General features: G+C 56.8%; 1 protein-coding gene and 1 long non-coding RNA gene across 3 annotated transcripts in view; one reads left to right on the forward strand and one right to left on the reverse strand.

Moving 5' to 3' along the window:
* The window catches only part of FADS2 (fatty acid desaturase 2), a 33831-nt gene that overhangs the window by 10516 nt on the left and 2962 nt on the right, over positions 1–20353 (forward strand). The window contains exons 3-8 of one of the 2 annotated variants that reach the window (XM_045485513.1): positions 455–652; positions 779–880; positions 6000–6125; positions 13967–14027; positions 14421–14497; positions 20011–20108. In XM_045485513.1, the coding sequence (XP_045341469.1) occupies positions 455–652; positions 779–880; positions 6000–6125; positions 13967–14027; positions 14421–14497; positions 20011–20108 (662 nt within the window). The remainder of the gene's footprint in view (positions 1–454; positions 653–778; positions 881–5999; positions 6126–13966; positions 14028–14420; positions 14498–20010; positions 20109–20353) is intronic. The other variant, XM_045485514.1, reaches the window with a different exon arrangement.
* On the reverse strand, positions 16458–20011 carry LOC123601802. The gene is made up of 2 exons (XR_006714259.1): positions 18969–20011; positions 16458–17291 (listed from the first exon to the last, which is right to left on the reverse strand). It is a non-coding gene; the product is annotated as an uncharacterized LOC123601802 (long non-coding RNA).

The raw sequence follows: 20353 nt of genomic DNA on the forward strand, positions 1-20353 counted from the left end.
CGAACTCACGGACCGCGAGATCGTGACCTGGCTGAAGTCGGACGCTTAACCGACTGCGCCACCCAGGCGCCCCAGATTCTCCTTCCTTTTTGAGGCTGAGTGATATTCCACTGTGTGGATGCACCACATTCTCCACTGATGGAGGTCTGGGTTGCTTCTGCCTTTGGCCTTGTGAATAATGTCACTGTGAACACGGTGTGTGCAAGGCAGGCTTTTGAGTCGAGTCCTTTTTCCGCTACTCGACCGGCTGTGGCCACACGGTGCGGTCCCCAGGGCTGCGGAGGCCCAGGCGGGTGCCGTGGAGGCCGCTGATGCAGTGCACGGCGGCCGGGCTCCCCGGGGTCGCAGGCTTGTGGATCGGCCTCTCTGGCCACCGCTGCTCTGGGCCAGAAGACGTCGGTCCCCTCCAGAGCAGCCAGGTGGCCGACCCCTTCCCTGTGCTCTTGCTCAACAGTCCCAGATCACGGAGGACTTCCGGGCCCTGAGGAAGACCGCTGAGGACATGAACCTGTTTAAGAGCAACCACCTGTTCTTCCTCCTCCTCCTGGCCCACATCATTGCCATGGAGAGCATCGCCTGGTTCACCATCTTTTACTTTGGCAACGGCTGGATTCCAACCGTCATCACGGCCTTTGTCCTTGCTACCTCTCAGGTGAAGCGTGACACCCTCACCGGTCACCGGCAGCCCCCGCCCCAACCGCCCCCCCTCCCCCGCCTCCAGCTCACAGAGGCCGGTTACGGGTGAAAGCTGGCACTGTGAAAGCATCTCTCTCCCCAGGCCCAAGCTGGATGGCTGCAACACGATTATGGCCACCTGTCAGTCTACAAGAAGTCCACGTGGAACCACTTCGTCCACAAGTTCATCATTGGTCACTTAAAGGTAAATGCCCGCAGCCCTGGGCGTCCACGCGTCAGTCAGCGGTTGGCACGGCACCATCTCACTTTGTGGAAGCCAGGTCTCCTCTTGGATCGGTGGCCGTGGCCGCAGCGTAAGGAGGCAGAGCCACCTGTGAGCAGTCTCTTCCCACCGGGCTGCTCTGGGCTCTGGGACTGAGCATATCCTGCATTTCTCTGACCTTCCGAGCCCTGTCTCCATAATTAAATTAGACCCACAAAACCAGCAAAAAAAAAAAAAAAACCCCAGAGGGCAGGTGTATCCTGCTTTTGTATATTGACTCAATTGATTATATTGTTTACTCCTTATCTAAAGCCTTATCTAGTAAATTCCTTTTAATCTCAAAGGGAGATATTGTCATAGAAGTCTTTAGATAAGGGGCATCAAATAGCGTGATGATCAGCTGAGCCCAAGGGCCAGTGCTGTTTATTTTTTATTAAAAAAAATTTTTTTTAACGTTTATTTACTTTGGAGAGAGACAGAGCATGAGCAGGGGAGGGGCAGAGAAGAGAGGGAGACAGAGTCCGAAGCAGGCTCCAGGCTCTGAGCTGTCAGCCCCGACGTGGGGCTTGAACCCACAGTCATCGAGATCATGACCTGAGCCGAAGTAGGAGGCCCAGCTCACTGAGCCACCCAGGCGCCCCGGGCCAGTGCTGTTTAAAGCTCATGAGTAAATGGGTCCTCCTTTCTCACCTCCTTGCAGATGAGGGGGTGTCCCCACAAAGCTTTACAGTGAGGCAAGTTCAGAAGAGGACAGGCTGGCCTTGCCCGTGACCTTGTGCTCATTTGATAGCCGTATGTCCTTGGTTTTGGAAATAAGTCCTTGCCAACTCATTCTGAGACAGATCATCCCCCAGTCAGCCCTTCCCCAGCAGCCCCCAGCTGCTCCCTAAGAAAGGCTGTGTCCTAAACAATTCCATCCCTCCTCACCCTGGCGTGGGAAGAGCTACATGCGTGGATTAAGCATGTGTCCCTGCAACTCAGGCTGCACGGGGCCCTTGGCTTGTCGGCTGCGGGTCTGGTTGGGGGTGAACTGGCAACGAACTAGTAACGAGTTCCGCAGCAGTTTGCCTGGCCCTGAGCCTGAAGGGGCCTGAGAACCTGGTTTCTTTCCAAACATTCAGGGGTGAGGGGAGAGGGTGCGTATAGTGGAGCGCTTTGTTTTTATACTCTTTTCTGCTGGAGAAAACCCTCCTCCGTATTGGAAAGTAACATTTCACTCCCAACCGGTGTCAGCCCCACACGCTTAACAAAGATGGGCCGGGCCGCCGTGTCCTGTTTCCAGACGCCGGGTGGGAGCCGGGAGGGAAGGCCTTTCCTGCCTGATGTCTCTCGGTCTTTGAAGGGCCCTGGAGCCTCGCTCTTATGTCAGATGGAAGACGAGGCCGGGACAGAGGACATGAGTTCATGAAATCAGAACCCTGGCACAATGGGCAGAGGTCGGGGCCATGGGTTCCGCTCGTGCCTCGCCAGCCCTCTGCTAACCGTGTCCTTCCGGCTGTGTCTAGACTAGTGGCACAGGCATGCAGTTCACCCCGGGGTGCTCTGGAGCCAGGAGGGTAACGGCTTGCCTGAAATCGCTCGGGCACCCTGTAGTCACACAGCGGCAGACAAGTCTTGTAGGCCCAACTGTTTGTCTGGTCCCTTTGCTGGGAAAAAAGGGGGCTGGCTGCAGGGAGGTCCCCAAGTGCCCTGCCAACTTGGATGTTTTAGCACAAGCCGGTGAGGACGGAGAACGGCGGGCCGGGAGCCTCGAGGAGCTGGGAGCTGATCCTTACTGGCACCCTGCTGTGCTCCAGGATTCCAGTGTGAGCTCCCCACATCCCGAGGGCCCCCTCTCCTTCAGCCCTGTCACTTCCAGTGGACAAGAGTTCTGAGCCATCACGCCTCTGTTGAAAACCCTTTATTTGTTATTTAAAAAAAAAATCTTTTTTTATAATGTTTATTTTTGAGTGACAGAGCGTGAGCAGGGGACGGGCAGAGAGAGAGGGAGAGACAGAATCCGAAGCAGGCTCCGGGCTCTGAGCTGTTGGCACAGAGCCCGACACGGGGCTCGAACTCACGGACCGTGAGATCATGAGCTGAGCTGAAGTCAGACACTCAACCGACTGAGCCACCCAGGCACCCCTGTTTAAATTTTTTTTTTTTTCAACGTTTATTTATTTTTGGGACAGAGAGAGACAGAGCATGAACGGGGGAGGGGCAGAGAGAGAGGGAGACACAGAATCCGAAACAGGCTCCAGGCTCTGAGCCATCAGCCCAGAGCCCGACGCGGGGCTCGAACTCACGAACCGCGAGATCGTGACCTGGCTGAAGTCGGACGCTTAACCGACTGCGCCACCCAGGCGCCCCCAGGCACCCCTGTTTAAAACCCTTTAATCGGTACTCTGCATCTGGAGATGGAAACCAGAAAACCGGCAGCCTTTTCAGTACATCATCTCGGGCCACCAGGACTAGGGTTAAGGCGAGGGAGGCACTTGCCTCGCGCACACAATTTCAGGGGACACCAAAAGACTCAGTAATCGACATTTGAATATGTTTTTTAAAAAAACAAAATTAATGCAAAAAACTTGCCCGTGAACAAAATAGCAGCATTTTAAAGAAAGGTCAGGGCTGTGCTGAGCCATATTGGAACCTGAGACAAAAGGGAGGAAAGATCTGGGGCGGCACCTGGGTGGCTCAAGTCGGCTAAGCGTCTGACTCTTGATTTTGGCTCAGGTCATGATCTCGCGGTCCATGAGTTCGAGCCCCGCGTCGGGCTCTGTGCTGATGGCTAGGAGCCGGGGGCCTGCTTCAAGTTCTGTGTCTCCCTCTCTCTCTGCCCCTCCCCTGCTCGCGCTCTGTCTCCCTGTCTCTCTCTCTCAAAAATAAATAAACATTAAAAAAATGAAAAATAAAGAGGCGCCTGGGTGGCTCAGTCGGTTGGGTGGCCGACTACAGCTCATGTCATGATCTCGCGGTCTGTGAGTTCGAGCCCCGCACCATGCTCTATGCTGAGAGATCAGAGCCTGGAGCCTGCTTGCGATCCTGAGTCTCCGACTCAACCAAAGGGCTTTTGGCTTCTGGAGCAGTCCACACCACCCCTTCCCCGACCCTCAAGGCCTGCCCCCAGCCTCCTCCCTCTGTCTGGAAAGCACCTGTCCCTCACTCTGCCAGGCCCTCTCCTGCCCAGCCTGCAGAGCGAGCCAGTCCCCTCCTCCTGCAGGTTTGCTTCTCTTCCTGGGCCCCATCTCAGTGTGCTAAGGTGCCTTCCTCTCCTTCCCTAGTCAGGGGCTTGCCTCTGGATCGCTCTGCCTAGTGAAGAATGGAAAAGAATCACAGCAGGGGAACAAGATCAAACAACATTTTGTCTCTGATCTGCCCAGAGAGTGAGATAGCTCTCGGGCAGTCAGTCACTGAGTCATCCCCGGTGGCGGTGGCGGGGGAGGGGGGGGCCGTTTCACAGTTCGGCCTTCTTTCTTTCACTTATTCATTCAACAAACATCGCTGGGTTGGTGTATCCTAAACATCATGGCTTGCTCCTCAATTTCTTTGTGCCAGAGACTTTTCCATACGACCTTCCCCAGGAGTTGGGTTCCTTCCTTCTGGCTGGAAAGGCGAATGTGTCATCTGATTATCTGATTTCCCAGTCCTCTGAACTCTCACTCACTGTCATTTTTTTTTTTTTTTTTTGGCTCTGATGGGTTTTGAGACTCACCTGCTCACAGGTCTCCACAAAGGCTACAGCTGCGGGTGGCTGTGCCAGCCCATGACTCTTAGTGTCCAGAGGTCGTGTGTGTGCCAAAAGTGTCTTCCAAGTAAAATATTTGTTTTAGCAATGAGGCCTTTTTGCAGATGGCTGGACCCTTGGCCAAAGAGTTGATTGATCCAGAAGTAGTTCACCAGTAAAGAGACAATCATCAGGAAGGTCTTAATTTCCTTTTGTGGGCCACAGGGCAACTTTGGGGGATGGGCATGTCTCCAAAGTGTGGCAAGAGCTGGAGTTGGTGAGCCAGAACTTTCGGACCTTGCAGGACATCCTTACATAATGCTTCTTGTCTCCTAGAATCACGGTTTGATATTTACATATTAGAACTGGGAAGCTATTACCTGTTCCTGTTAGGGGTCATTTCTTAAATCCTCCTTCTGGCCTCCCGGGTGTGACCTCACCCCTCGGTACAGCAGCCTATCTGGCTGTCGGGTTGCCTCTTGCCAACGGCTTGTGGTATGTGCTCAGATTTATGCAACCGTCGTTTGGGGGAACACCTTCATCACTCCCAAAAGAAACCTCAAAGCTCATGGCCACCCCCCTCCCAACCCCCTCATCCCTCCCCCCCATCCCCAACCCCAGCCCTAGCGACCACGGCTCCTTCTATGTCTAGATTCTCTATTCCAGACCTTTCATACAAATGGAATCACGTACGTGGTCCTTTGTGTCTGCCTTCACCCACTTACCATGACGTTCTCAAGGTTCCCCCGCGTTGCAGCAGATATCCGTGCCTCACACCTTTTTATGGCGTGGCCAAACGGTATCCCATCATGCAGATCAACCACGTTTTGTTTATCCAGCCATCAGGCTGACGGACATTGGGTTGTTTCCACTCTTGGGTTCTTTGGAATAACGGGAGCATCGGTGTCCAATTTTGTGTGGCCGTGCTTTCATTTCTCTTGGGTACCTGCCTCGGAGTGGGATCCCGGGCCAAAGAGTAGAGACCACTTCTTACCGTCTCCTGAAACAGAAGTGTTTCTCCTTGTAGAACGTGGCATGTGGGGGACATACAGAGGATGCGGGGGGTGGAGGCTCACACCTGGTGCTGGTACAGTCCAGAGGCCACCCCACACCTGCCAAGGCGCCCGCCTAGCACTAGCTGTCCTTGCCCGCCATCGCTGAAGGCGATGGGAAGATGGGCCTGGAGGGGTGGCATGGCTTGGCTGCACCCAGAAGTCCTGGCCTCTGGGGCCGCCCAGCGCTCTGGACTGCATTCTGATGTTTGGGGGGCGGGGGGGTGCCCAAGGCCCCGTGTATGATGGTGAAGTCAGCCCTGAGCACTGGCGGTCCGAAGAACTGGTTCCCCCCGCCCCCCCTGCCAGACAACTGTGCCACTCACCCCGTCTTCCCCCACAGGGTGCCTCCGCCAACTGGTGGAACCATCGTCACTTCCAGCATCACGCCAAGCCCAACATCTTCCACAAGGATCCGGATGTGAACATGCTGCATGTGTTCGTCCTGGGCGAATGGCAGCCCGTTGAGGTACGATGAAGGGTCAGTGTTGACGTGGGAAGTGTTTGGCCCGAGGAGGAACCAGGGAAGGAATCCTGCGGGTTGAATAGTCATCCAAACGCATCTGCATCTAATGCGTACGTGGAAACCTTTCCTGAATTACTCAAGCTGGAATTTCTGTGGCGTGGCCTCACGTACAAATAACGGATCAGCTCCTTAAGGGTGTTAGAGGCCTCTCTCCCTCCTGTGGGCTGGGGGAGAATGCTTCCTGGCTTGTTTCTTCCTGGGGGCAAGGGAAACCTGATTCCGGTTTCACAGGGAGGCACAGTCCCAGGGCTCAGGCACGGTCCCCCAAGATCAGCTCAGGGAAATCTTATTTGGAGAGTCAGTCCTCGATGCTGGGAGGGACCTTGGCCAACCTGCTTCACCATAGGTGACAAAGTGAGGCTCAGCGGAAGGAGGGGGTGTGTTCAGGATCACATGGGTTAGTGGCTAGTCTGGGACGAGGCCCCAGATCTGACAGCCAGGTCCTTTCCCTTCCACGCTACCACACTGCCTTATTTTTATATTCGTTCCTTTTTTTTATTATAAATCTGGAACTTACCCATTACAAGCGTTTAAGTAGTACAGAAATACACCAAATGACAAAGCGAATCTCCTGTTACCTCCATTGTCCCCCTTTGCCCCAAAGATCATACCCCTGAGGGTGACCACTAATGACAACGTACCATATAAATTCTTCCAGATTTCTTTTTTAGAAACCAAGATTAAAACTTAGACATTCTTGGGGCCCCTGGGTGGCTCGGTCGATTAAGTGTCTGACTCTTGATATCGGCTCAGATCTTGATCTCATAGTCATAGGATCGAGCCCCAAGTTGGGCTCCGGGCTGTCAGTGTAGAGCCTGCTTGGGATTCTCTCTCCCTCTTTCCCTTTGCCCCTCCCCAACTCATACTCGCTGGCATGCGTTCCCTCTCTCTCTCTCTCTCTCTCTTGTTCTTTCACTCTCAAAAATAAACTTTAGGGGTGCCTGGGTGGCTCGGCCTGTTAAACATCCAACTTCAGCTCAGGTCATGATCTCACAGTTCGTGGGTTTGAGCCCCGTGTCGGGCTCTGTGCTGACAGCTCGGAGCCTGGAGCCTGCTTTGGATTCTGTGTCTCCCTCTCTCTCTGCCCCTCCCCTGCTCACACTCTGTCTCTCTGTCTCTCTCTCTCTCAAAAATAAATGTTTAAAATAATGAAAGAAAGAAAGAAAGAAAGAAAGAAAGAAAGAAACTTAAAAAAATGACAAAGTAAACAACCTTAGACATTCTATCCTGCCCCTTGCCACCTTACCAAACATGGACCCCTTTCTGGGAGTCCCAAGTGCATCAGCCATCGCCGGGGTCTGGCCAGTGCTCTGGTGTATTTCTATACCATAACATAACCCATGCTATTTTATAAGACAGGAAAATACATTACTAATTCTCAACTTCTCTAGGGTTTAATTTACAAAAAAAAAAAAAAAAATCTACATATGCTTTGCTGTTTGTAAATATGGTGGTGAGATGAGTTTAGGAGATTTTTTCGTCGCTCTTGTATAGCTCAAAAGCATCACGCTGCCGTGCACAGAGCAGGGACTCCATAAGCATTTGTCGAGAGAGGCGCATCAAGGAAGGAGAGGGGCCTGGGATTCCCAGCGGTGCTGTGGTGTTCCCGACGATATTGGCATCCAAGCCCTGGAGCAAGGAATGGAGAGAGCCTGTTCCTCCAGTTCTGGCTCTCACCCTGTCTTTCCCATTTCAGTTCCACCCAAGAGCACATCTGAGCAGAAACATGGGTTTTCCGTGGCATGGTCAATGCAGAGGAAATTAGCCAAAATTCAGTGCTTTGGAAGCGAGGAGCCTCTCTGGCCAGGCAGGGATTATATTCTCTGCCGAAGCACAAGCTTGCCCTGTTTCTTCTAGGAAACAGTTTGCTAGCTTTGATGTGAGGTGTCCGGATAGCGGGGCCGACAAACTTGGGGCCTCGAGGAGTGAGGACAAAGGCTTCCCTTTCTCCCTGAGGCTTCATGTGGTAGAGTCGTCGGCTGTCCTGCCAGATGCTGTGTCCCTAACAACACAAATCCAGTCTCACCAGCTCTGCTGGCAGGAAGCCTTCTTTCCTCTCCGTGTGGTGGCCAGGGAAACCTCTTTCAACATCTCATCTCCGTAGACACTTCTGGAACGCCAGCTTTGGGGCAGGTGCTGGGGAGGGAAGGTTCGGGGATCTGGTTACCGGATGGCCGGTAGCATTTGAGAGACCACAGCCGGGGCCACGGGGGCTCTGTGGAAATCCTCTGCTTTGACCCACGTGTCGAGGGAAAGGCCAGATGTCTGCTGGGTTCCTGACCCAGCCGTGCCCCGGTGTTCACGGGACTCTGCTGCCCTGGAAGGGACCCTGGTGACCATGGGTCTGATGACATTGTCTCAGGCCGGGCCCACATACCACACACCCCACACACCCCAGGGCCAGCCACCTGGCCCCAGAAGGCCAGGTCTCAGGGCCTTTTTTTTTTTTTTAAACGTTTATTCCTTTATTTTGAGAGAGAGGAAGTGGGGGAGGGGCAGAGAGAGAATCCCAAGCAGGCTCTGAGAACTCACGACCTCACAAACCGTGAGATCATGACCCGAGCCAAAAATCGAGTCAGAAGCTTAATCCACTGAGCCACCCAGGCGCCCCCAGGCCTTGGGATCTTGAGAAAGCCTCTGGCCTCCAGAGCAAGGAGGCCGGGGCTCTTATCTCCAGGCCCCGATAAACAGACCAGCTCCAAAGGGCTGCCCGGCGCGCAGAAAAGTGAGCAGGGTGGGCCTCTTAGTTATCTGCCTTCTGGTCTTCTTTATGACTTTCAGGAGGATTTTGTTCGTTTTATGTACCAAGATGTATTCATTTCTTCCCCTCCTGCAGATTCCTTTCATTTCTTTTATGCTTTGAAAGTTCTTCAAAAAAAAAAAAAAAAAAAAGATTTTAAGTAATCTCTACACCCCATGTGGGGTTTGAACTCACAACCTCAAAATCAAGAGTCGCACGCTTTACCGACTGAGCCGGGCAGGCACCCCAAGAAAGTTCTTCGTACATATTATTTTCAGCGTCTTAGGGCTTCACTTTGAATTATTTAACTTTGGCCGAAGAGGCTGCGGGTAAGGCTGGCGTCCTCCCTCCGCAGTTGTCTGGCGTCAGCCAGTTTTTTCTAGCACCACCCCTGTCAGCGCGCAAGGCCCTTCCCATGTGGCGACGACGGAGCGGGCTTAAGGGGGGCTCCCCCAAGCCCTGCGCCTGGGCTGGGCTGTCTGGCCTCAGGCAGGACACCGTCTGCACGACTTGGGCGGCCCTCCATCCACCCTAGGCCCTTAATAACTTACCGTAAGCTCGTTAGCGGACTGACGTTCCGTTCCTGGGAAGAACTGACGTCCTCGTACTCGATCTTTCCATTCAGCAGTAAGGCGTCTTTCTCCAACTGCTCAAGCCTCTTTTTATTTCTCGTAGACTTTTCTTTATATGTCTCATGGGTGGTTCTTGTTCAATTTCATGCTGGCTATTTTCCATTTTTGTTATTGGGGTTTTGCCAGGGTTCAGGGAAGCTGTTGATATTTGATTGTCGTCTTAGGTCCAGCTGGTTGTCCACTCAGTCCTCTTTGGGGTTTTTGGTGGTTTTTTTTTTTTTGTTTTTTTTTTTTTTGGCTTTTTAAAAAATGTTTATTTCTTTATTTTGAGAGAGAGAACAGGGGAAGGGCAGAGAGAGAGGGAGAGAGAATCCCAAGCGGACTCTGCGCTGTCGTCCGCAGACCCCAACGCGGCGTTGGGGGGAGGGGGGTTGGATCCCACAGACCGTGAGATCACGACCTGAGCCGAAATCAAACGTCGGACGCATAACTGACTGAGCCACCGTGGCGCCCCCCTCAGGCCTCTTTGTGATTTGAGTTATTTCAGCTGATTGTTCTGAGTTTCCTGGGTAGACAATTCTATCCTTGAAAATAATGAAGATTCACTCTTTCTAATAGCTCCACACTCGTGTTTCTGGTTTGGGTTTTCTGACATTACTGGAACTTCCAGAACAGAGTTAAATAGCGGTGATGTCAGGGGCAGCCTTCGTCAGCCATTTATCTCTCTGTCGCATCCCGAGGGGAACGGTGAGGCCATTATCCCGGTGGCGCTGTAAGAGGGCTTTCAGAAGCCATGAGTGTCTGTGCCTCCCCACCTGACATCCTCCTTTTCCACCCATCTGGGACGGGGATGCTCTCCCTGCCCCGCCGCCGGTCTGCACCTGCCCCTCCAGGGAGACCTTTGTGAACGGGCCGAGTGACCAGCCCTCCCTTGGAACAACCGCGGCCCTCCTCTCGGGGCCCACGGACCGGGGTCTTGCCCTGCTGTGCATGCCCGGCGTGGCCACGTAGCTCATTTCTCTCTGCGAGTTTGCAGGTTCCCAGAGGCGGGGACTGGGCTTGGCGACAGCTTCCCTCCCCCAACCCTGAACGGACAAGGAAGGCCCTTGTTGTTCCTCAGACATTTTGTTCCAAAGCTGAAAAGTCCCCCGCACACGCCCCTGGCACGCACTCAGCCTGTAAGCCAAGCCTGGCCCGTGGTCCGCGGAGGGGCTGGGCACAGGACGGTCAGCCCAGCCTGGGCAAAGCGGTAGGGACCTCCGGGAAGCCAGGCCACCAGAGCTGGCAGGGCTCCCCCTGCCCCTGCTTTTGTCCCCTAGGAGCCTCAGCTCGGGAACGCGTCAAAGGGAGCCCTGTGTGTGCCACCGTTTTGTCCTCTAGACCACAGGAGGCCACCTGGCCTGAGTGAAAGCACCCTCTGTCTTCTCTGCGTCTCACTTATGACAGCCCTGCCACCTGAGCTTTCTCCCTCCGTGTGACAAGGACTCTCCTGGAGGAGAGGAGGTGTGGGGGTCCTCCAGGCCCCGCACCCACTATGGGGGGGGGGCGCGGAGAGCAGACTCTGACTGAGTCGTGCGCCTAGCATCGGCCGAACACGGCATGCGACATATCGCTTAATCTTTGCTTAACCATGAGGCAGGAGCCCTCATCGTGCCCATTTCACGGATGGAAGAGCTAAGGCCAAGAGACCTGAAATAACTCGCTCGAGGTTGTAGCTAGAAAAGGCAGCAGCAGCATCCAAACCCAGGCTGTCCTGCCCCCAGGCCCGCGCTCCTGGGTCCTGCTAGAACCTGCCCAAGGTACCACCTACTGGACATTAGGAAATGAGCTTGTTGGGCCACCCCAGCTCTCTGATGAGTTGAGATGCAGGGAGCAGGCACCTCCTCCCAGCTTCGTACGTTCTGACGCCCTCTGCCCGCCTCCCCTGAGCCTGGTGCCCTACACGGCTAGATGCTGGCAATGAGCTGAGCCCGCAAGTCAGGCACACATCGCCGGACCGGGCGTGCACTCTGGTTGTCAGAGGGCCAGCCTTACCCCGCCAGATGGCCCTGCCCCTGCTCCAGCTGAGGTCACCGAGATGGGAACGTGCAGTGATGTGCGGTGACGTTTTGTTGTGTCACCGCACACCACACGTGTAGCTGTGGCGACAGTTCATGGTTCCATTCGCGGTCCCGAAGTCCCATTATATCTGCTTCATGTGCCGGTCCCTCAACAGCCCTGGGATGTGCCCATCAGACCCCCCCCCCCTCGATGAGTGAGGAGCCCAAAGCTCATGACAGGGCAGGGGAGGGTGTGTGTGAAGCAATTTGCTCAAATACTGAATGTTTCCGAATCCTGAGCCCCTGCCTCCCTAAGCCTGGGGACCCAGGGTCGGACAGGGTCAGACAGCCGGGCAGGGGGCCAGGGACCCAGCAGCGCCTGCGGGACAGTCTGCAGCATGGGGGCGGGGCACCCACGGGGGCCAGTGGGAGCTGGGGGAGCGGCAGCCCACGTGATCGCTGTCACTCCCCAGAGGCCACCAGAAAGCGATGAAAACAGTGGCTTGCTACAGAAACGCAACGTCAGCTGAATTCCCTGGTGCCACCCCTAAGTCCTTCTATGGGGACCTTCTGGTCTACCCACCTGGCTGGCCTGCCTTAAGGGTCACTTCCTGAGTGGAGTCTAACTAGCCCGAGAGGGTCCTCCGGGCCTGGGGCCACCTCCTGGGATGACCTGTGGGGCCGAGATGTGATCGGAAGGGCCCCTGTCCAGGGCCGAGAAGCCTGCAGACTCAGGCTGGGCCTGTGGGACCATTTCCTGGCTTCTAGGAGGAGGTTACGGCAGGATCCAGCGGCCCCTCTGTAGACTCCCTGGAACCCTGGACCACAGCATTCTCCCCCCACCCGTCAACTGGCCGCTGAGGAACCTTTGAAGGCTGCCTCTGAAGCTTCCTTGGCTGGGACCTCTCCGAGGCCAGCCGCAGCCCTGGCCTTAGTGCCCGTCCTCGTGTAAATGGCCACACTTTCTGGGGATGAGCGAGACCCTTGCCAAGGCACAGGAGGCCACACGGAACAAAGGGGTCACTTCTAGTGGTGCTTCAGCCAGATGTGTCATGACCAGGGCCCCTGGTGCCACTTGGGACCGGGGCCCCTGGTGCCAAGACGCCAGTCCTGGGGACAGTCTGGGCTTCCTTCCCACCAGGGCCCCTTCTTTCTAGAGTCATGGGCCCTGCCTGTGAGTTTGACGGTCACTTTCCTCTCTCTCCCCTGGAGATGGGGGCATTGGATGGCCAATATCCAGGGTCTCGCCATCTGTAATGTGCTCTCCTCTCCTGACTGCAGTAAATAGGAACGATCGCCTTCCTCCGAAGGTGGAGGATCCAGGGAAGGGCGGATGAGGGGCAGCGTCCCAGGGGCCAGCACCTGGCATTTATGCCCATGTCCTCATTGGCTCCTCTTAACGAACAGTGATTTGGGTGCCGAACAGGGCTCAGAGAGACTAAGTGATCTGTGCAGGTCTAAGCCCAGCCTCCCTGTGTGGCCCTTCAGCATCGGCACCAGGAGCGGGGGGCCACTCTCTGAGCATCACCTTATGGTCTCAGTCCCCAAGGAGCGAGGTGGGCCGGTCTCCAGAGGACTGGACCCTAGAATTTAAGGGCTCCAGGGACCCTGTGGGGCAGTGGCTCCCCTACCGGTTCGTGCTCAGCACGGCCGAAGCAGCTATGTATGTGCCCAGGCCCCAGTGTGGCCCTCCTCGTTCGGAGTGTCTGGGGGTCAGGGTGCCCTGGCTGGGACCAGGTGGCTAGGCGTGGCCTCCCTGGCCTGCCGGCACCCTGCACAGAAAAGCATCCTCCTGGGGAAAGTGATTAGCTTTTGAAAATTGCAGGAGGCTCCAGGGAAGGAGCTGCTCCCACCCCGGTGACTGTTAACAATTCCCCTGGCTCTTACCTGGGTTCTCCCGGCTGCGGCGGGCTCTGGGGAGTTCCCCGGGATGCCCCGAGAGCTTTTCTCACCCTCAAAGGGGTGGAGGCTGTCCAAGGAGCTCCCTCTGTGGGTCCCCGTGTGAGTCATTCAGTTGCGCACTCACTCCACAAACATTTGTTTAGGGCTTGCCATGTGGGCTCCGAGTCAGCTTTCTTGGGCCAGATCCCAGCTGGGCCCATTTTCCGTGTGGCCTTGGGCAATGATTTGACCCAGGTGCTCAGAAGCACCAGCCTCCTGGGCTGGCAGAGGCGTGGGTGAGCTCAGGCCTGCACGGGGTGAAGCTTGGGTTAGGCACCCTCAGCCTGGGCGAACCCGAGGAAACGGTGGCCACTGTTCGCTGGGGCAGCCAGGAGCCCCGAGGGCCAGAGGGGCTCGGCTTTGGGGGCCCAGGGTGCAGACTGACAGGAGAGGGGCGGTGGCCGCCGAGCGGTGGGGGGGGGGGGGGGTGGGGCACGGGCGGCCGGAGCCTGGGGGGGCGATGGGTGCTCATGCTCTCTCCGCTCCCCTCAGTACGGCAAGAAGAAGCTGAAATACCTACCTTACAATCACCAGCACGAGTACTTCTTCTTGAGTGAGTGCCGGGGCGCACCCCACAACCACACCCCACAAGGGCCATCTATCCGCTCTCGCCCGACACCCCTTCGGACCCAGAAATCGCCCCCAAGCCTGTTAGAGCAGGAGGGGCCCCGGCAGTAAACGGCATCCCCAGCAGATGGCACCTGGCCCGTGATACGGATGGGGCACAGACCCAGAGTCCCGCACTGGGGGGGGGGGGGGGGGAGGGGGGGTCCCAGACGGAGGGGAGGGCGGGGTGGGGGTGGGGGGCGTCTGCTCCACCTCTGCTCCTCAGGCACAGGTCGCCACCTCTGCCTGTGAGCTGCAGGGCTGGGCCCCCCATTCAGGGCTCGGCCCGACTCCCGCCCCCGGACCGTCCAGGCTCTGAGCACCTCTGTTCTCCCCGCAGTCGGGCCACCACTGCTCATCCCTGTGTACTTCCAGTACCAGATCATCATGACCATGATCGCACGCAGAGACTGGGTGGTGAGTCAAGGGGTACAGCTGGCCAAGGGTGTGGGGGGCACACAGGGGCAGGTGGGCCCAGGGGCCTGCCCTGTCCCCCCTCGGGAGGGGGGGCTGGCTTGTCACTCTCAGGAAAGGACTTCCTTTGAGGCTCCCAGGAACCGAGGAGAGCACAGTGCCCCAGCCTCACACATTTCCCCCCTACACACACACACACAAACACACACACACACACACACACACACACACACACAGTGGGGGCAGTGGGAGGCCACCGCCTTTGCAGAGCTCCCTCGGAAAGTTCCCAAAGGCGACGTGATGAGAGCCAGACTCGGGCCACCTGTCCACCGCTCCGGCCACTGCCTCCCGTGCAGCCCCGAGACCCCGTGAGCCAGGGCACACCATGCTCCGCGTGGTGAACGGGGAGCCGCCGGGCGCTGGCTCAGATGACAGGTGCATCCGGTTGCTATGGCCACGCAAGAAAGGAGCACAGACTGAGTGGCAGCTGTGTCCCACCACAGAGGGGTCTCTCTCGCAGTTCTGGGGGCTAGCAGCCAGAGGTGGGGTGTCGGGGATGTAGATCCTTCCGAGGGCTGTTAGGGAAGACCTGGTCCCGGCCAGTCTCCTTGGCCTGTGGACAGCCTGGTCCCCTGTGGGTGTCTCTCATCGTCTTCCCTGTATGCACCTGTATCTGTGTCCAGATTCCCCTTGGCGAAGAACGCCGGTCACAGTGAATGAGGGCCCACCCTGTGGACCCCAGCTTAGCTGATGACATTTGCAGCGACCTTAGCTCCAGACAAGCTCACGGGAGGCCCTGGGAGCAGGGTTTCAACGTATGCATTTTAGGGGGACACAATCCAGCCTATCACATCGGGCTTGGCAGAATCTCCAGATTCTGCGTCCAGAGAGAGCCATCCAGCACGGCCCACGCCCCGGCCGTTGGCTTTACGTAGACGTGCAGGCGTGATTCTATGTACAAGGTTGATAGAATGACCCAGATGGAGCCATCCCCACTGGCAGAGCCTTGACTGTGGCAGAGTATGGCTCCCTGGGACTGGGACGGGGCCCCTGCCCGGGAGGCCAAGTGGAGGCACACGTAGGTATCGCTGGTCTTTTTTTTTTTAACCCAGTTTCATAAATGAGAAAATTGAGACTCTGAGAGTTTGGGACTTGCCCAGGGTGACACCAAGCGGGGGTGGGGGGAGGGTCTGGCACTAGAACCCAGGCCCTGTGCTCTCCCCTTACATCAGCCCCCAGTCTCTCTCAAATACTACCTCCTGTTTCTATAGCATTTGAACGGCTTCCGAGTACTTTGCCTTAACCTCTCTCGTTGAAATTGTGGGACAGGGGCCATGCCTGTTGATTCTGCTAAGGTCCAGGGCTGGGACCCAGGAGGCGTTGGGGTGGTCCGGGAGGCAGTAGATTCTGGAAGTCTCTGCCAGCCCTGTGTTGGCAGAACCTGTACCACCCGCTTCTGGGACATGATATTTTTCCGGAAGCGAGCGTTTCATCAGTACTTACCGTGTTCCAGGAACAGTTCAGCGCGGCCACCTACATTACGTTGTTTTACCCTGGTTTATGAGTTAAATGGCACAGGCTGGAGGATTGGAGTTTCTGGGTCAGTTAAACCGTGGGAATTTGAACCCACACCTCCCGCCTGTGGAAACTGCTGTTTCCCCTGGGGACCCCGGGCTCTGGAAGGGATCACACAGCTGAAAAGGAATTTGAGCCCTGCCGTGTGGGGTTTTGCGGTGCTGCTGGAGGTATCTTTATTTTAAGTCTATTTGTTTATTTTGAGAGAGGGGCAGGGGAGGGGCAGAGAGAGAGAGAGAGAGAGAGAGAATCCTAAGCAGGCTCCATGCTGTCAGCACAGAGCCCGATGCGGGGCCTGAACTCACCAACCACGAGATCATGACCTGAGCTGAAATCAAGAGTCGGACACTTAACCAACTGAGCCACCCAGGCACCCCAGCTGCTGGAGGTATTTTAACCAGCTTTCATGGCAGAGACTCCTGCCTGAATATTTCCTTTTTTTTTTTTTACCGTCCTTGTTCCCCAAGGGACAAAGTACTTGATAAGGACAGCAGGAAAGGAAATGAGGCTACGTACCTCAATGGGATCAGGTGGCAGAACCAGGGGAATATGATAGGACCCCTCAGGGCCCTGCCCTTGACCCTGCTGGGGAGTCGGGTTCAAGCTGGGTGAGAGGGACCGGCCTCCAGCCTCGGGCTCCTTCTACAAAACAGGAACTGACTGCGGTCAGGTCCGGTGCTGGGGATTCAGGGCAGTTAAGATTCAGGGCCACGCCTGGGGTCCATGACTGCACAGGGCATGGGACAGACTTGTGTCCTGCAGGGGCTTGGGGCAGTGGCTTGGGGCAGTGGTCCGCCGCAGGAGCGGTTCTGCTGGGCCAGCTGGCAATATCTGGAGACATCTTTGGTGGTCACAACTCGGGGGAGACAGTGCGACTGGCATCTGGTGGGCATCTAGCCGGGGACACTGCTAAATGTCCTGTCACTCACGGGACAGGCCCCCGTGGTAGAGAGTTAGCCCCAAAGGCGGTCGGTCGTGTAGAGGATGAGAAATCCTGGCCTGGAGGGGAGGGCTTGAGACACCGTCAGTCAGAGCTTCAAGGAGAGAGGTGTTTACTCTCCGGCAATGTTGCCCGTCACCATATCCTGGAGGTTCTGGGTCCGACGCCACGAGCCACTCTCTCCTGAGATTCTCTCCGTCCGCGTCCGCGTCCTACCTCTGCTGGTTCTCCTCCCCGTGCTTCCCTGCCCCGACACCAGTGGTCCTGTGGTCATGTGTCCCTCTGCACAAAAAAAAAGAAGCATGCACCTCATTCATATACATGTACTTTTTTTTTTTTTTTTAATTTTAAAAAGTGTTTATTCATTTTTGAGAGACAGACAACGCGCTAGTCGGGGAGGGGCCGAGGGAGAGGGAGACGCAGACTCCGAAGCAGGCCCCAGGCTCCGAGCTGTCAGCACAGAGCCCCACGCGGGGCTCGAACCCACGAACCGCAAGATCATGACCTGAGCCGAAGTCGGACGCTTAACAGACTGAGCCGCCCAGGCAGCCCCAATATACACGTGCTTTCTACTGTACCACGAACACACACAAGAGATGAAAATGCACGTGATGGAAAAGTTGGAGCAGAACCCGGAATGCTCGCTTCTCCCACCGCCTTCAAGACCCCTCGCTGGATCCCGAGGTCGTGCCCTCCTGGCCTCCCAGCTGCTCCCCTCTGCCTTTCCTGCTCAGCCGATGGCACCAGTGCAGGGACCAGCTGGGATTCCTCACGACCAACCAGTCCGCAGATGCACCTGCCTCCACCTCCTAAATCGTTCTGGAATCTGTATCTCCTCCTTGGGACTGGGGGCCCTGCTTCGAGTCTCCATCATTTCCTGTCTCAGCTACCGAAATAACCTAATCCCTCCATCTCCAGTTGGCAGGGATCTATTTTAAGATTCAAATGGGACTGTGTTCTTCCGATGTGTAAACCTCTCAGGAGTTTTCTGTTGCCCGAGAGGTAGAAGTCAGTGGCCCAAGGCAGACGGAACCTGGTGTTGTCTCCCGCCCCCACGGCGAGCACTTGGGCTGTAGCACATGGGACGTGAGATCTGCATATAAACCCAGCCCCTGCCCCCTGCTCACCTCCGCACCCCTGCGCACCCCACCATCTCTCCTGTCTGGGCTTTTTTTCATATTGTCGTCTTTCTGCAAATGTCTCCTACAGTTCTTTGCTTGGCGGCCCTCTGGGACAACCCAGCCCAGCTCAGGCACCTGCCTCCTGAGGAAGGCCTTTCCTAAATCCGAGGATCGTGTCAGGACCCCACCCAGTGCTCCCCATTGCTTCTGTCACCTTCCATCCAGATGCGGGGCTCGTGAAGGACTTCCTTTTGCTCCTAGCACCCAACCCAGCCTCTGATAGAGAGGAGGCATTCAAGGAGGAGCCTAGCCGGACTGGGTGGCTCAGTCGGTTGAGCATTTGGCTTCAGCTCAGGTCACGATCTGGCGGTTCATGAGTTCGAGTCCCGTGTCGGGCTCGGGGCTGACGGCTCAGAGCCCGGAGCCTGCTTCAGATTCTGTGTCTCCCTCTCTCTCTGCCCCTGCCCTGCTTGCACTCTGTCTCTCTCAAAAATGAACATTACAACGACAACAACAATAGTCAGACATAGGATGAGTTGGCCAAGCAGACAGGGGGAGAAGGAGCCTCCAGGTGGGTGCAGCCTGGACGCAGACCCTGGGCCAGGTCGAGGGACTGGCTGCATGAGGAGGCCAGGTCGGTGGGCAGGCATGTGAAGGGCCCATGCGCCCTACCCAGAGGCTAGGGTTTATGCTTTATCTAGTGGGGGACGGGGCGAGTGGTGGCTTTGGGGGTGGCAGTGTCCTGATCCAAGTTGCGTGTGAGGAAGATCTCCATGGTGACAGTGTGCAGGGACTGGATTGGAGTCGTTCAGAGCTTATACTTGCAGGCTTCACTTACTGTTGTCATACGTGGTCAACCCACGTCCAACCTCGGTGGGAGGTTCTCTCCCTGTCCCGCAGATGAGGACACAGAGGCACAGCTGGATGAGTCACCCACGGCTATACAGAACCAATGGTGGAGATGGGACTCACACAGGTAGCCCCACTTAGAGGCCGCGCTGAGTCTCTGGAGAGGAAAAGTGATGGGGGAGAGCAAACCGTGCAAAGGCCCTGGGGCGGGAATAAGCTGGGGCAGGGTGGCTGGAGAGAGAGTGGTCCCTGATCCTGCAGAGCTCTGCGGGAGAGACAGGTTCTGCTCAGGGCTGAGAAGGTGGCTCTGGTTGCCATGGTGCACGAGGAGAAGCAGGAGACCGATGGGAGGCATGCGGACTCGGGTCGGGTTGCAGCGAGGCAGTGGAGAGAGAGGGACCCGTTCCACAGAGCGCCTACCCGTGGGGCTGCCGTGGAGGGCAGTGGGGTAGAGCAGTGGGGACAGCCGAGGGAGGCACTTGCCCAGTGAGAGAAGACAAGCAAGCTTGCGATGCTGTTGTCACCTTGGCGAGGGGCAGGCCGGGAGAGGGGACAGGAGGAGAATCAAGTGTGTGGAGAGGACCAGCAGAGTCAGAGGCTGCTGGGAGGGCCTTTACGTGGAGGACGGACGGTGTCGCTGGCCTTTGTCCTGCAAGGAAGGAGATCCCGGGTCCCAATGGGAGAACACGGCTGAAGGGCAGCTGTGGGGGGCATTATATGCACCTTCAGAATCCCTGGGACCAGAAAGGGGCTGTTCCTTGGCTGGCGTCTCCTGCTCCCCGCCCTGTTTCTTTCCCTGAAGCAAAGCACCCAGGCCCCTCCTGCTACACACACATTCAGCATTTCCCTGGAAACAAAGACGGCCACCAGCCCTGTGCGAGCAAACATCGCATCCTCCGCGGGCCTGGTGCCCCATGCCCTGAGGCCACCTTTGCCCAGTGCGGCGCGTGAGGGGCTGTGGGCACACGTGTGGTCAGGATGCGGCGCCCGGGAGGACGGCTGTCCCACATCCAATCTTGTTCTCTGTGCAGGACTTGGCCTGGGCCGTCAGCTATTATGCTCGCTTCTTACTCACCTACAGCCCTTTCTATGGCATCCTGGGGGCCGTCCTTTTCCTCAACTTCATCAGGTACCTGAGCTTGGCCTTGACAGGGCTTTGACACGGGGGGGGGGGGGGGGGGGGTCCCGTGCGGAAGGGCTCAGAGCTCCCCACTTCCTGCCCTGGGCCCCACGACGTGGCGCCTCGGCAAGGGCCGTGGCTCGCCCCCCACCCCCGCCCCTGCCCCGGGCTAGGGGAGAGGCTCTGTTCCTGCCATGGCTGGGCCCCACGGGCAGCAAGACTCCGTGGCTCCTGCGCTGAGCCGGACTCTGTTC

This window comes from Leopardus geoffroyi, chromosome D1 (genome assembly GCF_018350155.1).
Source record: "Leopardus geoffroyi isolate Oge1 chromosome D1, O.geoffroyi_Oge1_pat1.0, whole genome shotgun sequence".
NCBI lineage: Eukaryota > Metazoa > Chordata > Mammalia > Carnivora > Felidae > Leopardus > Leopardus geoffroyi.